Source organism: Ochlerotatus camptorhynchus, unplaced genomic scaffold (genome assembly GCF_037179485.1).
Source record: "Ochlerotatus camptorhynchus isolate MF236.1 unplaced genomic scaffold, CSIRO-AGI_Acam_v1.1 ptg000434l, whole genome shotgun sequence".
NCBI lineage: Eukaryota > Metazoa > Arthropoda > Insecta > Diptera > Culicidae > Ochlerotatus > Ochlerotatus camptorhynchus.
Genome location: NW_027040920.1, coordinates 5,753,667 through 5,777,980, shown reverse-complemented (window position 1 = coordinate 5,777,980; position 24,314 = coordinate 5,753,667). Strand labels below are relative to the sequence as shown.

General features: G+C 41.2%; 2 protein-coding genes across 2 annotated transcripts in view; one reads left to right on the top strand and one right to left on the bottom strand.

The window, feature by feature from the left end:
* LOC135711669 (uncharacterized) overlaps positions 1–24,314 on the bottom strand; it is a 506,190-nt gene that overhangs the window by 291,606 nt on the left and 190,270 nt on the right. The gene's annotated exons all lie outside the window — the stretch shown is intronic.
* On the top strand, positions 4,252–22,805 carry LOC135711602 (uncharacterized). The gene is made up of 2 exons (XM_065234476.1): positions 4,252–4,398; positions 22,377–22,805. The coding sequence occupies exons 1-2, from the start codon at positions 4,252–4,254 to the stop codon at positions 22,803–22,805; spliced, it is 576 nt and encodes a 191-aa protein (XP_065090548.1).

Sequence of the window (24,314 nt, the reverse complement as noted above, 5' to 3'; positions counted from 1 at the left end):
CGGTTTCCTATCCAAAATATTGCGTACGATGTGCCTTAAGTCATAAATTTTTGGCTTAGCTGCATTACCAAAGTTACCCCTATTATCAAAACCACCCCCGTTCATGGTACTATCACCTTAACAGCGTTATATATTAATGTGTGGTAATATTTTTTTTTCTTTTCTTTAATTTTACAGATACAGATCCATCGCTAGAATCAATCCCATCAGCGGATCAGATCCAAGGTCCATATAATGTGGAACAATTCAATTGTATAGCTTCAACCTTACAGTTATCACCAATTTCATCGAGAAGTATGAGAAGTATGAATTATCGTGTTCAAAAATCTGCAGAGATCACAAAGGCAGTGCGTAAAAATATATTTGGGATGGATTCAGACGATGTCAACAAATCAAATGATTTTGACGAAATGATCATGCAGTTAAAGGAGAAACTTAATTTGCCTTCTACGAGTACAAATGACAAATTAAAAGTGTTATCAGTGCTCCCTAAATCATGGTCAGTGAATCAAATAGTTAATGAGTTTAATGCACCCCATCATACAGTGAAACAGATGAAAAGGCTAGTCAGAGAACAAGGTATTCTTTGTAGTAAGAAAGCAAGAAGTGGTCATGGATTTAATGATACTGAAAAACAAATTGTTTTAAATTTCTTTGACAGTGATGATATTAGTAGGCCTATGCCAGGAAGTAATGATTATGTTTCTGAATATCGAAATGGATATAAAGAGCATGTTCAGAAACGTTTATTGATGATGTCTCTTAAAGAGGCTTTTATGATTTTTGAAGAGAAATACAAAAGTGTTAAATCGGATTTACTTCGTTCACTCAGCTCCGACCAAAGCATTGCATACTGTTGGATAGTACAGGTACACATAATGTATGTGTCTGTACTATACATGAAAATGTTAAATTGATTATTAATAGTGTAAAATTTGATTCATATAAAGAAACAATCTATTAGTTTCACAAAAATTACTTTCATGTCAGATGGAGCAGCGGCTCATTACAAAAATAAAAAGAATTTTGCCAGTTTGTGCAACTTCAAGTCCAAGTATGGATTGGAAGCAGAATGGCACTTCTTCGCAACGTCTCATGGGAAAGGCCCATGTGACGCAATTGGAGGAACTCTCAAACGAATGGCAAAGAGAGCAAGTCTTGCTCGAGATTATGGAAACACAATCACAACTCCACAAGAACTGTATGACTGGGCAGTTAAACAAACAGATACAAGCATAACAAAATTGAACTTCTGCTTCATATCAAATGATCAATACACAAAGATGTCCGATGAACTCAAGGAGCTGTTTAGTCATGTAAAAACTATACCTGGTACACAAAAAATTCATTGTTTTGTACCTATTTCTCAAAACATAATTTCTACTAAGCGATTTTCACATTCAAAGGAAACTCCGAAAAATTTCACTCTGTTTCCGATAGACTAATAATCAATGAAAAACTCAAATTATGTATGGAGAATTATAGGAAAATAAATTATGCACTAAACAAAAACACTAGAGTTTTCATTTATTAAAACACCATTCGAAATGCAGGAAAATCCTCTGTATTAGGCCCTTTCAAATGTTAGGCTAGATTTTTGTTTTAAGCACGCCCAGATTATCAAAAGGTCAAAATCTTTATGCTCATTAAGTTTCAACGGATTTTAATAAGGTTGTGCGCGTATTACTATTCGACTTTGAGTGAAACACGCTAAAAAAAAATTAACATGAAAAAGTTGTTGTTCGAACAACTTTTTTTTCCTTAAAAGCGCCAACTTTGTGATGTATGAAGAAAAGTTAGGTAATTATATTGCCTTTCATGAGAAAAAATATCAAGCAAATCTGAGGGATACCATTTTTGGGAAAATGACTTTTAATTTTTAAATATATTTTTTTAGAGTGTAGAAACCGATTTTTTATTTTATTTTAATTTTTTTATAAAATTTCAGATTATTTGCTAAAAGTTCGCCATACATCACTTTTTTGTAGGGCTTGTCATTTTTAAGCTATATCGATTTGAAAAAAAAATCGACAAAAAACTTTGACCCTTATCAAATGTTAGGCGAGATAAATTTTGAAAAAAATAAGTACTCAAAGTTGCTTAAAATTGCTAAGTCTCCACACCCACAAAGTTTCATAAGGTTCTGAGAGGGTGCTGCCAACTCCGAAGACGAGTTGGCGTGAAATCCGTCAGATGTATCATGAACAGAAACTAACGCACACAATCCATGCCGAATGGTACACACGAATATAAAGATTCTTTCGATGATACCGTCAGTAGTAAATCGTTTGTGTGAACGTATTTGATCATCGATGCAGCAAGATTTATTTTTCTCTGTTTCTTTATGTGCCATGATTCGTTGTCCCGCCGATTCAATGAAATCAGTTTAGTTTACTGGCACATGGGGGTCCAACGGTTGCGGAAATACACGTGAATTATTCAGTGAACAGTGAAAACTTCAAACACTGGCAAATTGCGACTTCAAACGAATAAAACTTATCATATGACACCTCAAATCACAGTAGAATTAAACAATTAGTTCAATTGTAGTCATTAGGGGGGGGGGGGTCAGGTGTTGCTGTCATCTTTTGTGTTTTATGTTTTGTTTTGAGGACCCCAGCAGAGCCCCACCGGTAGAAGCTGCCAGGAGAGACCTGGGACCCGCTACCGGCAGGGAATGCCGGGCCTACTGTAATAAAGCCTGTGCTCGATAAAAATGCACCAGACAAAAGTGTTCGCCCAAAATCGAATCAAGTCGGATTTTCTTGAAACTTTCAAGGAATGAACTAATACATATGGATTATGTTTCGGCATACTTACTTTATTCAATTTCCTTTCCATCGCTGAAAGCCCACACCTTTCCCTTACGACCCCTCATTACATTTTGTGCAATGGTGGAGCCGACCTTTTTGGTCACTTTCATCCATTTTTTCTTCAACTCCAGCTCGTTCTTAAGCACCTACACCACGATTTTCGAACTTTGGCCTTCATTATGATCCAAAATCTTTCCAGCGGACGAATCTCTGGTGAGTTTGGGGGGTTGGCGGTTTTTGGTACAAAAACAACGTTATTGTCTCTGTACCAAACCAACGTCGATCGCGCGTAATGGCATGATGCCAGGTCCAACCAAAAAAATGTCTCGCCTCCGTGGAACCGCAGGAAGACGCTTCTGGAGGCACTCGATGCGGTAAATTTCGCTGTTGATGGTACCCATTGTGATGTACGGTTTACTCAGTTTACCGCCAGAGCAAGTATTTTTTGGCGAATTTGTCCACTTTCTTCTTCCTTATGTCTTCCGGAACATCAAACCGTGATTTGGCAACGTAGAACTCCAGCCCCGGTATCTGCTTTGCATCTGCCTTGATGTAGGTTTCGTCATCCATAACCACACACATCGGTTTGGCGGGATTTGGCCGCCGTGTTTTGTTGATCACGCCGGTTCGGTGCCTTCCGGACCTTGAATACACGAAACCCAGCTCGTTTCATGGTTTGCTGAACGAACCAGGCGGAACACTTTGCCTTCAGAGCCGCGCCGCGAATCGAAAGGTTCGGATTACGCTTGAAATAATCCAACACCTTCCGGGCCTTCACAGGGTCAGCTGTCTTCGATTTTCTTCCACTTCCAGCCCGCCACTCAGTCGTCTGGGACTCCTTAAACGATGTTACCACCCGAGACACAGTTGTATGGGTGATTCCCAGTTGTCTTCCGATCCATCTCATGGTCGCAGTCGGATTTTCCATAACGGCGCGCAAAATTCTCCGGCGATTTTCTTCTTGTTTCGACGACATCTCATTGACACAGGCCGATCTCCTTGACATCGATTGTTATGAAATTTTGCACACATCCGTCCAGGGAAGGGTTACCCCTTTGGTCTTCCGGATGAAGAGGCCTCTCCTAGCGAACCATTCGCGTCCCATGCCGTCCTGAGGGTGGACTTGATCCAAATGTTCAGGTCCTGTCTGGGTAGTACACATAGCAGAGAGGAGGATGGTAGGGAAGCTGCGTAATGAAGGTCTGCAGTCTTGGCCGAGAAGACCGAGCATTGATTGGGGAGTCTCCAGAAGTGTGAGGTCTTTTCATCAGTTACTCCAAAGCCGACCCTGCCAACACAGGCGGTATCGGCTGGTGTTGAGGGCAGAAGTCTAGCCGCAATTCGTGTTGCCTGGTTATATATCGGCGCTAGTCGGGTGACGACCGAATCGCTGGACGCACAGAGGAGCTCAATTCCGTAGGTCAGTCGGCTATGAACAATGGCTCTGGCGGTATTGAGTACGATTGCTCGTTTTATGCTGCCCGGAGAGGGAGCGGAGGATGTTCAACCGTGTTCGATAATTAGTCCTGACATCATTAAGGTGGGTGCCGAACCGAAAGTTCCGGTCAATCGTGATCCCGAGGATGTATATAGATTGGTGTCGGAAATAATCGGTGGCCAAGGCGGCAGACGTGGGAGATTGAGATCTTTTCGGCAGATATCTCAAAGCCAGTCCTAGCGACCCATCGACCAACAGCGGAGACCGCAGCTTGGAGCTTTACCCTCATGGCCTTCAGAGTCTTCTCTATGATCAGTAGCAAAATGTCGTCCGCATAGACCAGAATGTAAATCTCCTTAGGGAGTCCCATAAAGATTCCGTTCATTGTCACCAGAAAGATGGTCACTGCAATTACGGAACCCTGGGGAACTCCAGTCTCTTCCCGTCTGGTGCTGGAGCGGTGGTTCCTGACGGTCACCTGGAAGGTTCTGCCCTGCAGGAAATTCTTCAAAAAGTAGAGGATATTTCCTCCGAGGCCCCATCTGGCTAGCTGCTGTAGTACTTAGGGTGTCCAGGCTCTGATGTAAGCTTTGATCAGATCCAGGGACTGTAAATTACACCAAAAACAACCTTTTACACGTTTGTTTTGCTCTAACACAGCGTATTTTGCCAGCTTGGCTTACGGAGTGACGATACGAATGTTTCAAAATATGAACCCAAATCATCTGTAGTCAACCAACTTTTGAAACTTTCCAAATTACTTTTCTAGTAATTTCCAAAAACTGATAAAAAAAAAACAACTGTCAGCTAATTCAACACAGTGACAGTAAGCGAACGGTTTAATAACTATGTTGACTTTTCAACGTCTGAATTGGCGAGCATTCGTGATGATGAGATCAAAACTTTCAAAAACCTCGTTTGCCGTCCTCCACCAAGCGCTGCCACTCCCAATGCTACATTTTATCAGTTCCCATTCTCGCTTCGTTGCATCCAAACGGAGTATTAAAATGGAACGCAAACAACCAGATGCAGAAAAAAAACGACCTGCACTCTCAGCACAAAATCTCTTCCTTTTCTCCGTGGGCCCTTGAGGGAATCAAGGATGGGATTTGGTCGTCATCGTTGCAGCTTTAGCAGTATCAGCAGCAGCAAGCAAACAGAAAGGAAGGAAAGACTCGGATTACCACATATTTCCCACTCCACCGGGCACTCTCTTCTCTCTCAAACACACACACACTCGCACACACACATATTACCAAGTTCCGTCAACGTTCATCCGTCCGGTTGCGATGAAAAATCCGGCTCTGCTGCTGCAGCGGTCCCAGTATCCACCCCCAACACGGAACTCGCTCGTTTGCTCTGGCCCGTATCTCCGTGGATGCAAAACCCCTTGGCGCAGCTTGTGCGAAACCAGTCCGAAGTCAGCGTGCTCTCGTGGCTGTGTGGCTCTGGGAAATGAGATATCTCTTTATGATAATCGCAAAACGTTGATGCAGTCATTGACTGCGCTGCTGTCGAGTGCGTTTGCGACTTGAGGAGGAAGCAGAGGCGACACGGGGTGCTACTGGCGCCATTGGCCGCGAGGACCCCACTGGCTGGTGGTGCGGTTTTCAGCCGTTGGGTTGCTTTAAGGTTTTTGGCATCAGTCCCGAGCGGAGGTTCGGTCAAACCGCCACCACATCAGATTCACTTTCAGTTTCATCCGCCCGGAACTAACCCAGCTTGACGTCCGTCCGTCCCCTGATGGAAACCTCGGCGCCCGTTCGTCGTTCTTCGAAGCAAAGCAGCTTATCTCCCCGGCCATAATATAACTGGCTGTGCATGAATTCGCATAATATGTAAATAGATTTTAATTTTTCACTTTCTCTCTGGCACCTAGGGGAGTAATTATAGCGGATACGGCCAAGGTAATATCATTAATGTTGCAACTGCAGCTCTGCGATGGGAGACCAGTCGAGATGATGTTCGCGCGGTAATTGCACTCTACCGACAACTTAGGTCTGCGCTCTGGTCTAACTAGACTCCCGTGGGGTGGTCTCATGTCGACCAAATTAACTGGACAGACTGCGATTGCCGCAGTATGGGAACCATGGGTGCAAAATGCGTGAGATAGCGGAACCTACCGGAGTCGTCTTAATGTTTCATATTACCAGAGAAACACAGCTTTCCTTCTCATATGGCATATCCTATAGAACTGACGGTCCATGCAGCATTACCTGTATGTGTTTCCCATGCTTGTTTCAACTATGGGTTGGATAGAGTTGCTGCATTTTGTCAGATTGTAGCAGACGTAGCCGTCCGTGCTCTCGTCGCCCAACAGCTTGGCATCTCATGTGTCCATATTCAATGAGCGAAAAGATAATGGGTGTGCAATTTTCGTTTATCCATGGCTTCATATGCATATGAGCCGGATAAGCTGCGAGTGCTTGAGGGTCGTATCTTTGAATGAAAATCGCGCTGCTGCCCGTGAGAACAAGGGAACCGCAAATCAGTTACAATGGGTGGTCAGTACTTCATCCATACCATCGACGACGACGACGACGACCACAAAACGGTATCGGTGGTGGTGGTGTAGACCATTCCGATATGGACATGCACTCGTGAAACATTATTGGCTAGGAGAGTGAACTATGGGTGGGTAATAACTAAATATTTAGGGTGCCCGACAAACAATAAATGTTTATGGAAAAGTTAACTTACTCTCTGCTAGCATTGTATATTAGGCTATTAGAAACAACTGCTTGATGCATGGAAACTCTCTAAATTAGCTAGGTATTTATGCAACAAGTTGCAAAAAAAGAAGACCGTAGTTTATCAAACGAAGCTTGCCGAGGCAGATAATTTATCATTTTGACAAGCTTCTGCATTCATTTTTTTATCAGATGTCACTACTGTTGTTGGCGGTGACATCTATCGGAAGCTACATATAATCTGTTTTGCGTTAATTGTTCACAGAGGACAGTGTAGCGTGATAATTTTTGCACCATCGTACAAATAAGGTTCCCATTTCACCTGTGCATACAATGCCTTGGTTTTCTTTGCATGCACGTAACCTATAGCTCTTACCGTAGTAGGATGTGTATAAAAGAAAATGATTTACTTAGTTTGACAGTTGCACCATGACAAAGTGGCAGCGTATTCGTGATTTGTCCCAGGCGCAAATGTCGCAAAAAGACATTTCAATCGCCGTGGGAGTGTCCCGGTGGACCGTCAAAAGGGTTTTAGACCGAGAAAAGAAAGGACAACTATCCGCGAAGGTCGTCCGAGGTCAGCTCGGGTTCCGAGGGTTATCGCTGCTATCAAAAGGAAGATTCGGGCGAATCCAGTGCGTTCAATAAGGAAAATGGCAAAGGAACACGGGATCAGTGACTTTATGGATCGTAAAGGAAGATTGCGGGGCGAAGTCGAGGGCACGGAAAAATTTCACATGATTACCAACCGCATCCTGGAGCTACGAGTCGAACGATGCAAGAAAATCTTGAACTTCCTTAAGCGAAAAAATCCGGTAATCCTGTTCACCGACGAGAGCATGTTTACCGTCGATCCCGTCTCAAATTCCAGAACCAACCGGTATATTAGTTCTCTTCCGGTAAAAGACGTGGCCGACGAGCACAAGAACGTGTATCTGACCAAGCATCCTGCTAGCGTTATTGTGTTTGGATTGGTGGCTTCCGATGGCAAAAAAATGGACCCGGTGTTCATTCCAGAAGGTGATAAGGTTAACACGGAGGTCTACATCCGGATTTTAAGTAAGTATGTTCTTCCATGATCAAAGAACAGTACGGTCCGAATGTTGTATTTCAACAAGATGGGGCTCCTTGCCACACCTCGAATCGCACTCAGAGGTTGCAGGAACATCTTCCGTTTTGGGCGAAGGATATGTGGCCGCCATCCAGCCCCGATCTTAATCCGCTGGATTACTCAATATGACGCGTCATGAAAGCCAAGGCCTGTTCTAAACGCCACCCGAGTACAGCAAGCCTCAGACAAACATTGACCCGTACATGGAGAGAAATGGATCCAGACTACATTATTAGAACCTGCCGTGCATTCCGAAAGCGTGTGGAGGCCGTATTTTTTTTCCTTTGATTTGTTTTCCGTCGATCTTATTTTCCGTGCTGAGCACCAATGCTACCGACGCCAGAGAGGCAGCTCCCACACCTGGACCCTACCTATCGACCCATCAACTCATGAACCAGGGACCAACGGCTTTACTTCCCTTCCGAAGGAAGGCGTGATCAGAAATGTTATGCCTCAGAACATCCCAGCGGCGCCGACTGGGATTGAACCCAGGCCTGCTGGGGTGAGAGGTAATCACGCTTACCACTACACCACCGGCGCCGCTAGAGGAGGCCGTAATTGCAGCAAGTGGAAACTCGATCGATGATGAACATAGTTTAAGACTCTGAGAAACATCCCTCCTTTGAATAAATAAAAAAAAAACTCGAAAACGAAATTTATGAGATTTTTTTTAATTTTGACATGGCTCAATGGTGCAAACATTATCACGCATACGGTACATTTTCTGGCCAAGAACAGTTTGAAAGCGCTTTGTTCACTCCAACTTTGAACGATACAAAACTCAAGCCAGTTAGGTCTTTATGTTTTGGGATCAGCTTAATCACTTTCGGTTAGGCGTCCTTATCCAAGTTCCAAGCGAGTGGTAGAGTCCTCATCACGTTTTCGTTTTGGTGTGTTCGGGGTGTTTGACCAATTAACGTTTTTTAAATCCTGGCTTGGTCATCGGTGTTAGAGGCTTAGCGTTAACTTTGGCCGAAAGTGCGCTAACTGCATCGCTGCATCACTGCAGCTTGGGGTGATGTCATCTTTTAGCGAATTGATTGATGTCTCATCGGCACTTTTGGCAGATGTACGCTGGATAATGCTCCGGAAATGGTCACTGGATAACAGATCAGCGCAATAGTCCCACATCCAGAATACATTGCGCGAATGTTCTATCAGAGTTTCCATCAACGGTAACCACGGAAAGTGATACGATCAGACTCCGAAACATCTTTCTGACAACGGGTGCATGTCATCCTGAGTGGTGAGTTGATATTGCGAATGCCAAAACATCGGCAGAACTGAAGACTATGCAAATTATAGCAACTTTATTTCCCGTATTAGTTCCTGGAGGGCCAGATGCGATGACGAGTGGAGGATCGAAAACACTTCAGAAAATTACGAAAACTGCACACAAATCTCACCGAATGTCAATAACCCTTTACGTGTGGAGGAAGCCGATAATACATTAGCTTGCACGTGAAACGAGCCTTGAGGAAATTTGACGTTGCTGCCTGAATACTTCGATCATCTAGCACAGCTTTTAGTTTCAAAGGTGAGACTACATAGTATATGTTTGGTCGAAGTGGGCCATTTGGATACTACACCACTCCTTTCTTTCGGTTTTTGGATTCGCCAAATTATCACGCTGTATTAGATTGCATCACCCACTCAATCAGACGTTGCTTTTGAAAGTTATTCAACATGCCTTCAAGATCATCTACCAAGGAAGGGCCACCATTGAAGTCTATGTACACCAAGTTGAATGGGCAACTTCCGTTAACAATATCTGCAAATTTGTTGAAAACTTTCCGGAGGGTATTTACCACTGCTAGTCAAATCGGAGTGCGTCTGGAACGTTTAGATGATCTGTGGGAGAAAATCAGCGAATCTATCTACGAAATCGAAACTCACGAGGATTGCGGAAAGCGAGGCATTTTCAAAGGAACGTTTGGACTTTGAAAATCGCTACTATGACGTCAAATCATTTCTGCTTGATAAGGTCAAGGAATTTCCAGATACATCAGCTCTCGATCAACAAGCTAGGGGAATTGATGCAACGTTACATGGTGGGATGGGTCATGTTCGTCTACCTCAAATTAAGCTTCAAATTTTTGACGGTAACATAGACGAGTGGATTAGCTTTCGGGATCTGTTTACTTCATTGATCCGTCGGAAGCCTGATCTATCGGAAATGGAAAAATTTCACTAAGGGCTGTCTCGGAGGTGAAGCGAAGGCGTTAATAGATCCGTTACAAATCACCCGTGGAAACTATTCGATCGCATGGGAAACACTAATAAAGCGCTACAACAACAGCAAGTTGCTAAAAAAAAGAGGCAGATTCAGGCCCTTTTCAATCTACCAACCCTTGGAAAGGAATCGGTAGGGGATCTTCAAAGGCTGTTGGAACGGTTTGAAAGAACAGTGCAAACTTTGGATCAAGTTATCAAGCCGGAGGAATACAGGGATCTATTGTTAATCGAAGTTCTCAGTGCTCGGTTGGACACCAGCACACGTCGTGGATGGGAAGAACATTCTTCGACGAAAGAACAAGATACGCTGAATGAATTCATGAAGTTTATACAACGCCGCATTCGTATTTTAGAGTCGCTTCCCACAAGACCTTTGGATATTCGCCAAGAATTGATACCGGCAATAAAAAAGGAAACCGTGGGTTCGTGTTACCAACAACGCTGTGCAGTCGACTTCAGGAAGATATCCTGCATGCCTGGAGAACCATTTGCTTCATCTATGCCCGGCGTTTCATCAAATGACAGTTTCCAGCCGCGAATCTGTTCTTCGCACACAAGGTCTCTGTCGTAACTGTCTCAGGCGGGGATACCAGGCAAATGACGGCACTTCGAAGTATACTTGTCACAAATGCAAGGCCCACCACCACACCGTAGTCTGTTTTAAAGGTGAATCAGCCTCTAAACCTCGGGCAGCCCTAAATGGAGGTTCTGGCATAAACAACAAGTCGTCGACAGATACCGACCAGCAGGCATTGAGCACAGCTTCCACGAGCACTGCATCCTCCAACATGGTATATGGACGGGCTTCCAGCGTTCTTATTGCTACGGCAGTAGTTCTTGTTGAAGATGATTCAGGTTCTCGGTATCCAGCTCGTGCTTTACTCGACTCTGGATCCGAATGTAATTTTATGTCGGAGACATTGAGTCAACGCTTGAACATTCATAGCAGAGAGAAGGTGGACGTGGCTGTCCTGGGAATCGGTCATACAGCGACAAAGGCAAAGCAGCGGTTACAGGTGGCGATTAAGTCTCGGATCTCTGTATTTTCGCGGACCTTGCGCTTTCTGGTTTTATCCAAGCTAACCGTCAACCTACCCACGGCATCGGTACAAATTAAGGGATGGGAATTTCCCGAAGGAGTTGAATTAGCGGACCCAGGCTTCTTCAAGGCAAACGGAGTAGATCTGGTCTTGGGAATACAATCGTTTTTCAGCTTCTTTCGGACAGGACAAGAGATTTTTTTTATAATTACTTTATTTGTACAGGCTTAATCGAATAAACTTTACAGAGCCGAGTTATCCTTTGCGTTATACATTATTACTGTCTTATATTTAAAGTTAAAGGAACTGGACCGAGTACTCGCGGTTGTCTCGGAAAAGGGAAGAAGGAGGTTTGAAATGTGGTTTACGATACAACTATTTAATTAATCCTAAAGCATGAAATTATTTCTATTATTCTTGAAAACAAACATTGAAAAAAAAAACCCACACGTACAAAATACAAACTAAACACAAGGTTAATCAAACTTACAATCTAAGGTCCCTTAATCCTAAAAGTAAACATATATGAGTTTCATAAACTCCAGATCGCGTCTAGCCAAAATATCCCGAACTGGAACATTGAGTTGTCCACCTCGAGCCCGAAGGGAATCATAAAAATGTGATCTGACTCCACGATACTCCACACAAGACCAAAGGATGTGATCAGCGTCCTGGTAACCTTGTCCACATTCACAGAGATTGCTGTCTCCCAACCCCACACGGAACAAGTGAGCGTTTAGACAATAGTGATTGGACATGAGACGAGACATCACGCGTATGAAGTCTCGACTCAAGTCCAACCCTTTGAACCATGCAAACTTCGACACCTTAGGGATAATTGAATGTAGCCATCGTCCCAAGCTCCCTTCACTCTATTGATGTTGCCAGCTAACGAGCGACTGTTGACGATAAATAGAGAAAAATTCACTATAGGCGATCTGTCGATCATAAATGTCGCCTTCCATAGCGCCCACCTTCGCAAGTGAATCCGCTTTCTCATTGCCCAAAATTGAGCAATGCGAAGGAACCTACGCGAAGGTGATGATGAAAGAGCGCACGGATAAAGCACTAAGCAGTTCTCGTATTTTCAAGAGAAAATACGAGAAGTGCTTTACCGGCCTAATGGAACGGATAGCCTCGACAGAACTGAGACTATCCGTAAAAATAAAGTAGTGGTGTGGAAGAAGTGAAGCAATAGTTTCCAAAGTGTAGTGAATTGCTGCCAGTTCAGCCACATACGCAGAACAAGGGGCTTCAAGTTTTCGAGAGGCGCTATGAAATTCATTAAATACACCAAAACCAGCCGACTCCTCTATTAGAGATCCATCTGTGAAAAACGTTCTTGCAGAATCAACATGGCCAAACTTTGCAGCGTATAATGACGGAGCAATCATAGGACGATGATGCTCTGGAATTCCGCGGATTTCCTGCGTCATAGATAAATCAAAATTCACTGAATTGCCGAAATCGGAGAAGACTACACAATTGTGAATATTTCTTGAAGGACTGACATCCTGTGTTAAATATAGGTAGTACAAAGTCATAAAACATGTTTGAGGATTTAGCTCCAGAAGCTTCTCAAAGTTTTCGATCACCAGTGGGTTCATTACTTCGCAACGGGTGAGGAGCCTCAGAGATAACTCTGAAAAACGGACGGATAGTGGCAACATGCCCGCCAGCACTTCGAGACTCATAGTATGCGTCGAGTGCATGCATCCTAACGCGATACGAAGACAACGATACTGGATGCGTTCCAGCTTGATGATGTGCGTTTTAGCTGCCGACTGGAAACAAAAACTACCATATTCTAGAACCGATAAAATCGTTGTCCGGTACAACGTCAGAAGATCTTGTGGATGAGCTCCCCACCACGTTCCGGTAATTGATCGAAGGAAATTGATCCTTAGTTGGCATTTTCGTCTCAGATACTCAATGTGGGATCTCCAGGTGCATTTGGAATCGAACCAGACCCCGAGAAGGACAAGAGATGCCATTGGGCGATGGACTTCCCATGCTAACGGAGACGGTATTTGGATGGGTTGTTTCAGGAGAAGTTATGGATACTTCTTCAGCAACAAGGGCAGTCTGTAATATGGCAAAATCAGATAATCTGGAAAATCTCATGGAACGGTTTTGGTCCTGTGAGGAAGTGAGAATAAACAACAACTATTCTCTCGAGGAAGCGCGCTGTGAGGAACAGTTTGGGCGCACAGTGCGAAGAGATGCAGACGACCGCTATACGGTGACACTGCCCAAGGACGAAGATATTCTGTCTCAACTTGTGGAATCTAAGGACATAGCCTATATACGTCTCCAAGGGCTGGAACGGAGACTCTCAAGGGATAAGAGGCTGTCAAAGCAGTACAAGACCTGCATGATCAAATATTTGAGGCTAGGTCATATGCGGAAGGTGGAGTGTAATGCTCTGAATGTGGGAAAACGGTGTTACTTACCACACGGTACACACCTATTTCAGCTTCAAGCTGTCCAAACTAAACTGCTCTGAGGAAGTTGCTTTCATTAATCCGAACATGGCTATATTTTTAAGTGCGCAAACTTGATTTTCCATGGACCAAGGTTGCAAATACTCATTTCAGCTAAAACAATGTTTTTTTTTTTTAAATTATGAAATATGTAGATGCTATGATCATATTTTGAATAGGTAAGATACAAGAAGAGGTTGTGATTGACATATTAAACCTGTTTATTTCACTTCATGAGAGTCACAATCAGCGATTTTTCACACACCCACTCACTCACTCACTCACTCAGTGATCAGCAAATCGCTGATTGTAACTCAAAGAAAGCAAAATTTACAGGTTTTATGTTTCAAACGCATACTTTGTATCCTCTTCTAGTAAGTTACAAGTAAAACATTTCATCATACCATCTTTTGGTTTTATCATTCCGAAAAACATTATATTAGCTGACATGAGTATTTGCAACCTTGCTATGGATCACTTTCTTTAGTTTAAGATTCACTGCTGAATGTGTTATGGATCAATTGCAATATGTTTATGGGTAATTCGTACAATTTAAATGCTCATTCATTAGAAATTTAGCGGTACATTTTTACAATTGTGTTGCTAAATTTTACATAAAATATGGATCATATTGATAATTTTTATGGATCATTTTATTCAAAAATATGTTTGCCATTTTGAAAGCCACGAGATGAACTCGGAAAAGTGCTAAAAATCTCGCTAATAAAGCCTAAAAAAGATTTTGAAAGTCTAAAGATAGTATTCTGAGGACAATATCACATGAAAATGTACAAACAAATAGTTCAATAATTGGTCCAGTTGTTCTGTGATTTTTACTACTTTTCAAGAGTCGAACTTGAAAATTTCACCAAAAATAGCATTTTGAAAAGCTTCTCAATTTAAAAAAGAGTAATTTTCAGTTATTTAACTCTTCAACACTTTTTGGACTCATTAGCTAGAAATTCCTTGAAATTTCTTATCGTTTATATTTTCCAACAACTTTTGTCTCAGACGTCATTTAGATTGAAATTGTCCGTTTAGAATTATGATTTTTTTTTTGATTTTTTTTATGAATCGGATAAGGTCAAGTTTGAAAGTCAATTTTCTTATGCTATTTGCTCACAAAACGGTTAAATTTGTTTTTTAGAAATAGTAGTAAAACTGCACAAAACACCTTCGCAAATTATGCATTCAGTTCAACCTACTCCGCCCACGTGCAAAATGGGAAGAACTCTTCCAACGACTGAGCATTGCTTCATCACGAAATTGGAAACGTGCCTTGAATAGCGGAAATTTTCATTTCCCGCGATGTTTTATCCTTCCGTGCTGTTCAAGTGATTTACTGACCATAGTAAATCATTCCTTGAGATTAATCCTGCCGAACAGGTAGTTTTGATCCAAAGCACTGAGCAATCGTGCTATCATCAGCCATGGTAATTGAAATCACATTTAATTAGGATCCAATTTTCGCTGCCGCTGAGACTAAGCCAAGCTAATTGCAGACTCCAAAGCTCGGGGGCCTACGATTTGTTTCGCGGAATATGTTGAAACAAAATCGAAATTACTTTGCATAGTAATTTTTCAATTATTTCAACCTGGCAATTTCAGCTCCCCCCCATGCATTGTGCTGCGAGATGGATGCTCCGGGTGTTCAGTGGCTTTTCCCGGGCCGTTTTCTTTCTCTGCTTTATCAGTGCTTCGGCTAAATGCTGCGGGGTAGACCAACGCCACTGTAGATTGCAATTGCAATAATGAGGTGGGTGGAAGGGGGTTCAACTTTGGCTTTTTGTCGGTAGAGTTGTAAACCGTGCATTGGAGTATTGTTCTTGTAATGTGTTCAATATTGAAGGAAAACTCGTTAAACAAATTTTCCGTACGAGTTAATATTCAACCGACAAGAATTAGATGATATTTTAAGTGAATCTCACTTTCCCAACTTCGCCAATCGATCCGCGGTTAGTCGTCGCAGAAAATGGCTCCAGGCAAGACCAGCGAGCCCAGGCAAAGATTGCCGACGCGCGTTCAATTGTTTTGGTGTGCTGCATACTGCAAACCCATTCCTACCAAGGGAGGTGGGCGGTGTGGCGCGTGAGGTGATCCAAAGTGTAAATCGGTATCGATTTTTGTTCGAGCAAAAAGTTTCTCCCCGTTCCCTTTCGCTTTCGACGCGACCAACCGACCAACGGACGATGCAATAATGGAGATTGTCTGTGCTCTGTTGTCGAGAGTTGCATAATCGAGTGGCGAATGAACGAACGAACGAACGAACGGAGAATTCGGGAAGCAATCGAATCGAGAGCAGTGAAGGAAACGAAATCCATTCGATTTTGACCAGGTAATCTTTACGGTTCACCCTTGACTGGATTTGCTGCTGGTTTACAGCTTGGGATGCTCCCTTGATTTTCCAACGGAGTATTGAATTCTTTGTCCAAAGTAGACCCTGAGAAAGATGCAACCGGTTTCCTCTGTTTGCCAGGTTGCACTTTGCGAGATGGGATGCAGTTTGTGGCGATGACAACAAAAGAATCGTAGAATCGTATCTTTTCAAGCGGAAAAGCTAGCTGGGAAATGGATTTGGAAATGCTCTCCATTATTCAGCATCGGTTTTCACTGAACAATGGCTTTCAGATTCAGAGGCGAAGGTTTTTGGCAGTTTATCGATTGTCAAGCATAACAACGCCATGAAATTTACGAGAAGTGCTAAAGTTACGTTAAAATCAGTTACAATTTTTCAGTAAATGCATCATGAAAAACACCGCACCCATCAGCTGCGGCCCGCTGAGTCAGTCCCCAAAACTCAGTTCATAATAAATACAGTCAGTCAGTGCAAAAACGCCAACCAGGATACACCATCAGAGTTCACTTTCACCTTGCATCGTGTTCCACAGCAGCGTCGGTTGCCTACACTCATTCATTTTCTTCTGCCTTCTTTTCAAGGAAACCATTTGTATCACGAACACTGCACCCAATCTCGTTTACCCTGCTGCTGCTCTTGACGATGACTTACAGCCAGCAATTTTACTGCAATAGGTACAAAACGGGTAGCCACCCTCTCTCACTGGCCCTGTTCCTTCAAGACCCATTCACCCGGGCCTCTGACGTTTTGATTGCATACAGATCTACTGCTGCAGTTTTCCTCGCGCACTAGCTTTGCATTCATCGTTCGTGTCGTGTGCCAAGCAGCCGACCAATTTCGACTGGGCGGGTTCGGGGGAGAAAAATCTGGGTAAAGGTGCAACCCTGCTGCGCTATGCAGGACTAGGCCACGTAGGTACCTACTCCTACCGTTACTAACCCAGCATCCACCCAGCATTCAGCAAACGGCAGAACCGACATATCAGGTATCGTTTCTTTTTCGTTTGCCATTTAACGGCCAAAGATCACGTGAAAACGATACCGAGGTCTCCTTCCTTTGCTGCTGCTGCTACCAACCAAGGTACTACTAGATGCTTCTAACTGTGATGGTGTTCTGTACGTGGACAAAGTTTCGTACTCAGAACAGTTTGCTGCAGCATGGCGAAGGGAATGGTCATTCCATTGCAGGGCTGGGTGGTTAATTTATAGATTATTTGATTTGAATTAAGGTTTTATTCACTCGCTGGATGGGGGTCCGTGATTGCCCTGCCTGGCACGGATTCGACGCGGTCCAAATATTTAAAGTCATTATTTGCCGCCAGTAGATGGGTGTGATTGAAGTAATTAGACTTTGGAATGCTAACGGAAAATTTTGTAACGGGGTATTATAGAGTCATTTTCGTTGCGAAACTTTTGGGAAAGAAGTGATTTCGCTATCGAGTAACAGTCTAAAGTTGTGTTTCTGGTTAATGCACATTGAATTGGAGCATATGCTTGTTCTTATTATTGGGTTTTTAATAAGAAAGCCTTCAGGCTAACGGAAAGATTATATTTTGTATTACAGAAGTGTTCCATATATGGTGCGCTCCGGTTTTGACTCGTTCAATTTATGATAATTTGTGAATTCTGGATAATTTGTGGATTAATATCAATAAAGTTTCACGTAGAAATCTGAAGACTTTAAGGAAAGCTTCAGAGGCCTTACTACAGTGCTTTCCCGATTTTGTCAGCCCTATCTCAAATTTCAAAACGGGAAACTGATAGAATCGGGAGTCATGATCGATCAAAATTATTACAGAATATTGAAATTGTTATACTTATGACTATTATTACTCTTCTAAACCTTAAAATAATTAGAATAATTGAATCTGTTTCCCCTCAACGATATAGAAATGAGTATCAACTTTCAAAGCAGAGAAAATGTGTGTGTACATTAGAGTTGTTCAAAATATCAATTTTTCTCCGCCAAGCTTATTCGATGTCAAATCAGGTCCTGGTGATGTTTTCCAAAAGTTGAGCTCATATTGATGTGAACTCATGCTGCTCTGGTTTTTTTAAGGTTATATGGAAATTACTAGTAAATTTTTGTTCTCATCAGTTCGGATCGTGGTTTTGCCGCGAGTGGAGGTGCATAAGTTTTCTCCCGGTATATCTGCATTTTTATATATGTCTCGGCGAGTTCATTAGTTCGGCTGCATGGAGGAGTGATTAAATTGTCATTCAAGACATTATTACAATAATGACTGATAATGACTCTTTTCAGACGATGTGCAGTGAACGGAAGTTAAAAGAAAAAAGTCCAATGCCATCATAGTGAAATGGGCTTGAAGAAATGGCGGACGCAAAATTTTTGTTTTGTGTTAATGAATGTGGAAAAGATGAAAAAAACGAAGTCATTTGTGAATTCCGAAAAGCTAAAAGCATTCGATTTTGGGCAAGCTTATGTGTGTGCAAAAAGGCTCGTGTTGTGTTTGTTGAAGATGCAGCAGAATCGGTGGAACCGGCGTACGATGATTGTAAAATGTGTTTGCTAAGCAAATACATACACAACTATGAGTACGAGCGTGCCCGTGCGGCTAATACGGAACACAGACGCATATCAATATTGGTGAGATCTCTCCATTCTACCATCTACCTATTTCTATCTTTCTCTTTCACTAAGGGGGCATCCATGAACTGTATCAGGTAAAATTTTGGAAAGCTTCTCCTCCTGCCCTAAGTTATGTTTTAGGGATACGATTGCATTTTCACAGGCTTCCACTTTCCCTCCTTTGAGTGTGCTGAGTTGCAAGAGATGGTCCATCCACGGGTGTCATTTGTCTTGCTTTTATGACTTGGAATCCATGACAGGGACAGGAGATCGAGTAATGTGAAACTGATCGTCTCTTTCGTTGGCTCGCTTTTGGATCTGACGAACTACTCGCTTGCCGGGGAACAGCAATGAAATCGAATTCGATTCTCATCTGCATAGAGCTTTATAACGTTTTATCGTCTTTCTTTATCTAGCACACGGAAATGGAGGGATTCATTGTTTTCCAATCAATGCGTTTCTCTTTGGCTCGCACTTCTTCGATGGATCTCGATTTAGTTGTATAGCATAAGCGTGTACGTGTGTATTAGAATATACTGACAACGGAGTTGCAGCGCATCGGAAATTGGAGCTTGCTACCAGTGCTACCAAAAATACGGATTTGTATTACTTATGTACAATAATTACTATTTAGCATTGCTAGCTTTTACGCTGGTAAAGCGTCAAGCGTGAAGTAAGGGGCACGGTAGCTCAAAAATGTGAATGTTTTATGGATTCTGTACCCGTCTTAGGCCGCGGCCGGAGTGGAGAATCTTATTATTTTTATTAACATCGCGTATGAGTAGAATTTAATGAAGGCATAAGCGCTTTTTCGTAGCTTTTTTGTCTCCAGGTTTAAAAGATCATCGGCAGGATCCCAGGTCCTATTATATTATTATTATATATTCAATGACAAATATTTAAAACAGGATCAAAACACAACTGGAAGAAGCAACGATTGATTTTCTCTAATGTATGTTCAACGTTTATATGACAGAGCAATTAACCATTTTATTTATCCATTCCCGGAGAGAAAATTCCATTACTTTTGATATATTTAATTGTATACTTGTAAATACTCATTTAATAATCAGATTCGGAATATGAGTGATGGGGGAGCTTATTGTGTTCGTGAGTCCTCCGTTTAGGCTGGATTTATTGATTTAAATCTTTAAGTAGATTCTCAGCTCTTCGATGATGGAATTTTTTTAGAATAATACCATTACACTTTTTCAGCCTTCGTTCACATCATTGTAATGCATGATAACAAGTGCATGAAAACTGTTAACTGTCCAAATAACCTCGATTTTCTGACTATTGATTCATTACTAAAGTTAACCAATATTTATAAAAGCATTCCATATTGCGTTTAAAGATTCCATGGTGCATAATAAAGATTTTGTTTCAATTCCGATAAAATATCTAATAAATCAGTTAAATGTACGGAGGTTAACTAAAATCGAGCTTATTTGTATTTTGTAGTACCGTAAAACGAGGTATCTTTGATAATGTGGTTAACTTTGATAGTATAATATAAAGAATAAATTTACTCGCTGTGCGTTTTCCAAATAAGAAACATTGATTCCATATTGTAGCTTAGGGTATTTCCGTTGATATTGTATATAGTTTTATATAGTATGTGTTACATATTTTACAAAAATATAAAAAAACCATTTTCGTGTTTTTCGCGCTTTTGAAAAAGCACGCAAACCATCACTTATGAAATGTTTTTCCGATGCAGCCATCACAAATTCATTGTTGAATTATTATTGCTTTTAAAGTTTTCTGATTATATACTCATTCAAAGTTTCATATTTAAAGAACTAAATTGTTTGAGTTTCACTCATTTTTTTTTCTACATTCATCAAGCATTATCAAAGTAACCCCAAATCAAAATGCAGAAGTTAGGTCACAAAACTAAAAAAAATAGTGCAAATGCTTTAATTTTCGTTCAACATATTACTAACGAATTAACTCTTGGATCCTCAGTACTTGTTTTAAGAATATAAAATTTGAAAAAACATTCATTGTTTTACGGTATATTGCATTATATATTGCATGACTAGTAAATTATTTTTATTTCACATATTTAAAATCTCATTATATCATTGTAACTATAATTTTCATTTACAGAAGGTGTATCAAATATCAAATCATTGTTATTTACATTTATTTTATAATAATATTATATGATATCTATGGTTTTCAGAATTTGGATTACCCAGAGAATAAATTGAATATCACCATATGTTATTAAATTGTTTTACCTTTGCAGAGTTTTGCTATTTCAAGAATTAATCATTGATGCTTATTTTTATAACTCTTGTATGCTAAAAAAAACCTCGATTATTTAGCAAATTGATTCTTTACTTAAATTGTGGATTCATTAAATAGGCAAAGTTAAGTTCAATCATACCATGCAATTAAAATATTCATATATAGCTTGAGTGTAATGAATTTGAGTGACTAAAATCGAGGTTTTCTGTATTTTCCAGTGGCGTTTCCTTAACCTCGATCTACCTGTGCACCAACTCTCAAAACATAAATAATAATCAATATATTGCTTGCAATAGATAGATATCGAGTAAACTAGAAGATTGAGTGTATTTTCAACCGATTCGAATATGAATATGGCATTAAATCTGTGCACCAAAGTAAATAGTGAGGTTACGGGACGCCACTGGTATTTTGTTATATTTTCTGTGTTTTAAGGAAATACCTGCATACATACATACATTTTGCATTTCACTACATATATTATATAAATTATACATTGCATGATATACTATTACGTTTAGCTTAATATTTCAGTTTACCCAAGCAAGTCATTGAAATTAATATGAAACTGATGAAGCAGAAACATTAAATAATATTATATGTTTATAATTATTAAGCAGGTTATTTCTCGTCATGTTAGTTATTCATCACAATTTTTAGCATTATTGTTAGTATCATTCGAGCAAAATATATTTAATTGCTTAATATATCCCATACATTTCAGTGTTGTATCCACCTGTTGTGAGCTGAGGAGGTGTAGAGCTGCATCTTATTATATGTAAAATACTTCTTCATTGCAGTAGCAACTATATTATCCATATAAATGTATTTCATTATGTCATATTTTAATGTTCTGATATATTTCATTTCTCCATTGCATATATTTTCATTATATAAATAAATACTGGGTTGGGAGGGAGCATCAGGGTATCATTCAAACTGAAACTGGACGATGGTATGATTGACAGCCGGAGTCTAGGAGGGAATAAACACTATCATTTTCTTTATCCTACCGATTCGATTGTGGTGGTGTGAATTCTACTCCAACAGTTTCAGGGCGATTGACGCGCCCTTCTTAACAAACCATCCAGTAGGAAGCTTAATAAGTATTGCGAATTGTGTTATTCGATTTGTTGGAGCGTATCGTTGGAAGGAGATTCTTAAATTCCCGTGGATTTCGTGTAAGTGTCTCTGCTTACGGGTCCACCCCTCCGTTTTTGGCCCTTCATACAGCGATATAGTGAATTCAGATCGGTAGCTCAAATTGATCTTGCTATTAAGTGGAGCTGCATACAAGACAAGTCTTGAAGGGATGGTGGCTACCTTACATACATTACTAGTAAATTTTTGTTCTCATCATTCTAGCCGATTATCTCGGTAAGCATTGAGCTGTTCGAGTACCGGCCGGCCTTTTCGCACTTAATGGAATTCTTCATGCTGTACGACTGGGGCAAGCAAGCCTGTGATAATGCACTGAACTCGGCCGCCATCAAGCAGGTGCTGGAATCCAGAGATCAATACGATCTGGTACTGGTGGAACAGTTCAACAACGATTGTTTTCTCGGTGTGGTCCATATGCTGAATGCTCCCTTCATCGGGTTGAGCAGTTGCCCGTTGATGCCGTGGCATTACGATCGGGTCGGTAAGCCGATCAACCCATCCTACATCCCGTCGCTGTTCATGGACTACTCGGAGAAGATGAGCTTCTCCCAGCGAACGGCCAACTTCATCACGGCCTATGCCTTCAAGTTCCTGTACAGTTGGTTCAATGACAATACCAGTATGATGCGATGATATGCGTGCATATTAGAGTGTTTCAGCGTTATATGGAAAAAAGTCAAAGTCGGGAATTTCAAACGCTACCCTCTGGAATGGTAGTTTGGGGGGTCAGAATCATCCTGCCAAAATTTAAAGTCATTTGGTTCACGGGAACACCTCGCTCAAACGGCTTGAAGTTTGTATGGGGAAAATCGACAAAATGTATGGGCGAGCGAGCCACTTTCACATTCGCGGCTCTAGGTCGCGCTGTAGTGAGTCGATTTTCTTCGTGTACAAAATGTAGCACCTTTGGAGTATTGGGAACATCTTGACTGAAGACCGGATGTGAATCCGAGTTACCACCGAAAAGTTATTAGCGTTTCAAACGAACACCACCTGCTTTACTTCTGGGGAGGGCCTAACGCGCTTGTTCAGTTTTTATTTTTACGAACAGGTATACGAATAGCATAGGTATAACTTTTTTGTTTAACCATGAAATTGGTCGAAATTTTCACAGTGAGTAGAAAAATGTTCGAAATTATGGTCTACTAAAAATTGGAACAGATTGGCCAAGTGGTTCCGGTTTTATTCCGGGTTTCCGAGAGACCATCGGGGGGAGAAAAGGTACCAGTCGTCTAGAACAAGGTGGTGCTGAAAATCCACAGCAACAGGCATCTATGGGTAGTGCTGATTAATATTTTAACAAAATCAACCCATAACCTGGTTCTAAATACTGAGCGTGCACCGAAAGGCCTTCCGATGACCTGGATCAACCTTAATCTGGATTATTATGTATTTTTGAACAAAGTAGGCCTTGATTATTCTCTGCAACTATATGAAATGTAGTAAATTAATGATTTTAGATATATAAGCGTTTCAATGGCTCCAAGTGGTCAACAGATGATCCGCCGGAAGATCCGAAACATCCGTAAAATTTAGTGCTACATAAATTCGATCAAAGTAGGCCTTGATTTTTCTCTGCAACCATGAGAAATGTTGTAAAATGGTGATTTTTGATATGTTAGCTGTTCAATGGCTCCGAGTTATCACCAGATGGTCCGCTGGTAGATACGGAACATCCGTAAAATTGATTGCTGTGTAAATTTGATCAAAGTAGGCCTTGATTTTCCTCCGCAATTATATGGAATACAGTAAAATGGTGATTTCTGAAATATTAGCTGGTCATTGACTCCAAATGGTCACCAGATGACCCACCGAAAGATCTGGAACATCCGTAAAATTGGTTGCTAAGTAAATTTCATCAAAGTATGCCTTGATTTTTCATTGCAACTGTATATAATGTAGTCAAATTAAGATTTTTTTTTTATATATTAGCTGTTCACTGGCTCCAGGTGGTTCGCCGAAAGATCCGGAACATCCGTAAAATGTATTGCTGCGTAAATTTGATTAAAGTAGGCCTTGATTTTGCTCTGCAACTACGTGAAATGTAGTAAAATTGTGAATTTTTTTATATTAGCTGTTCAATTGTTGGCCAACACATAAATTTAATTAAAATATCTTAACATATCTTAAAATATGTAAATT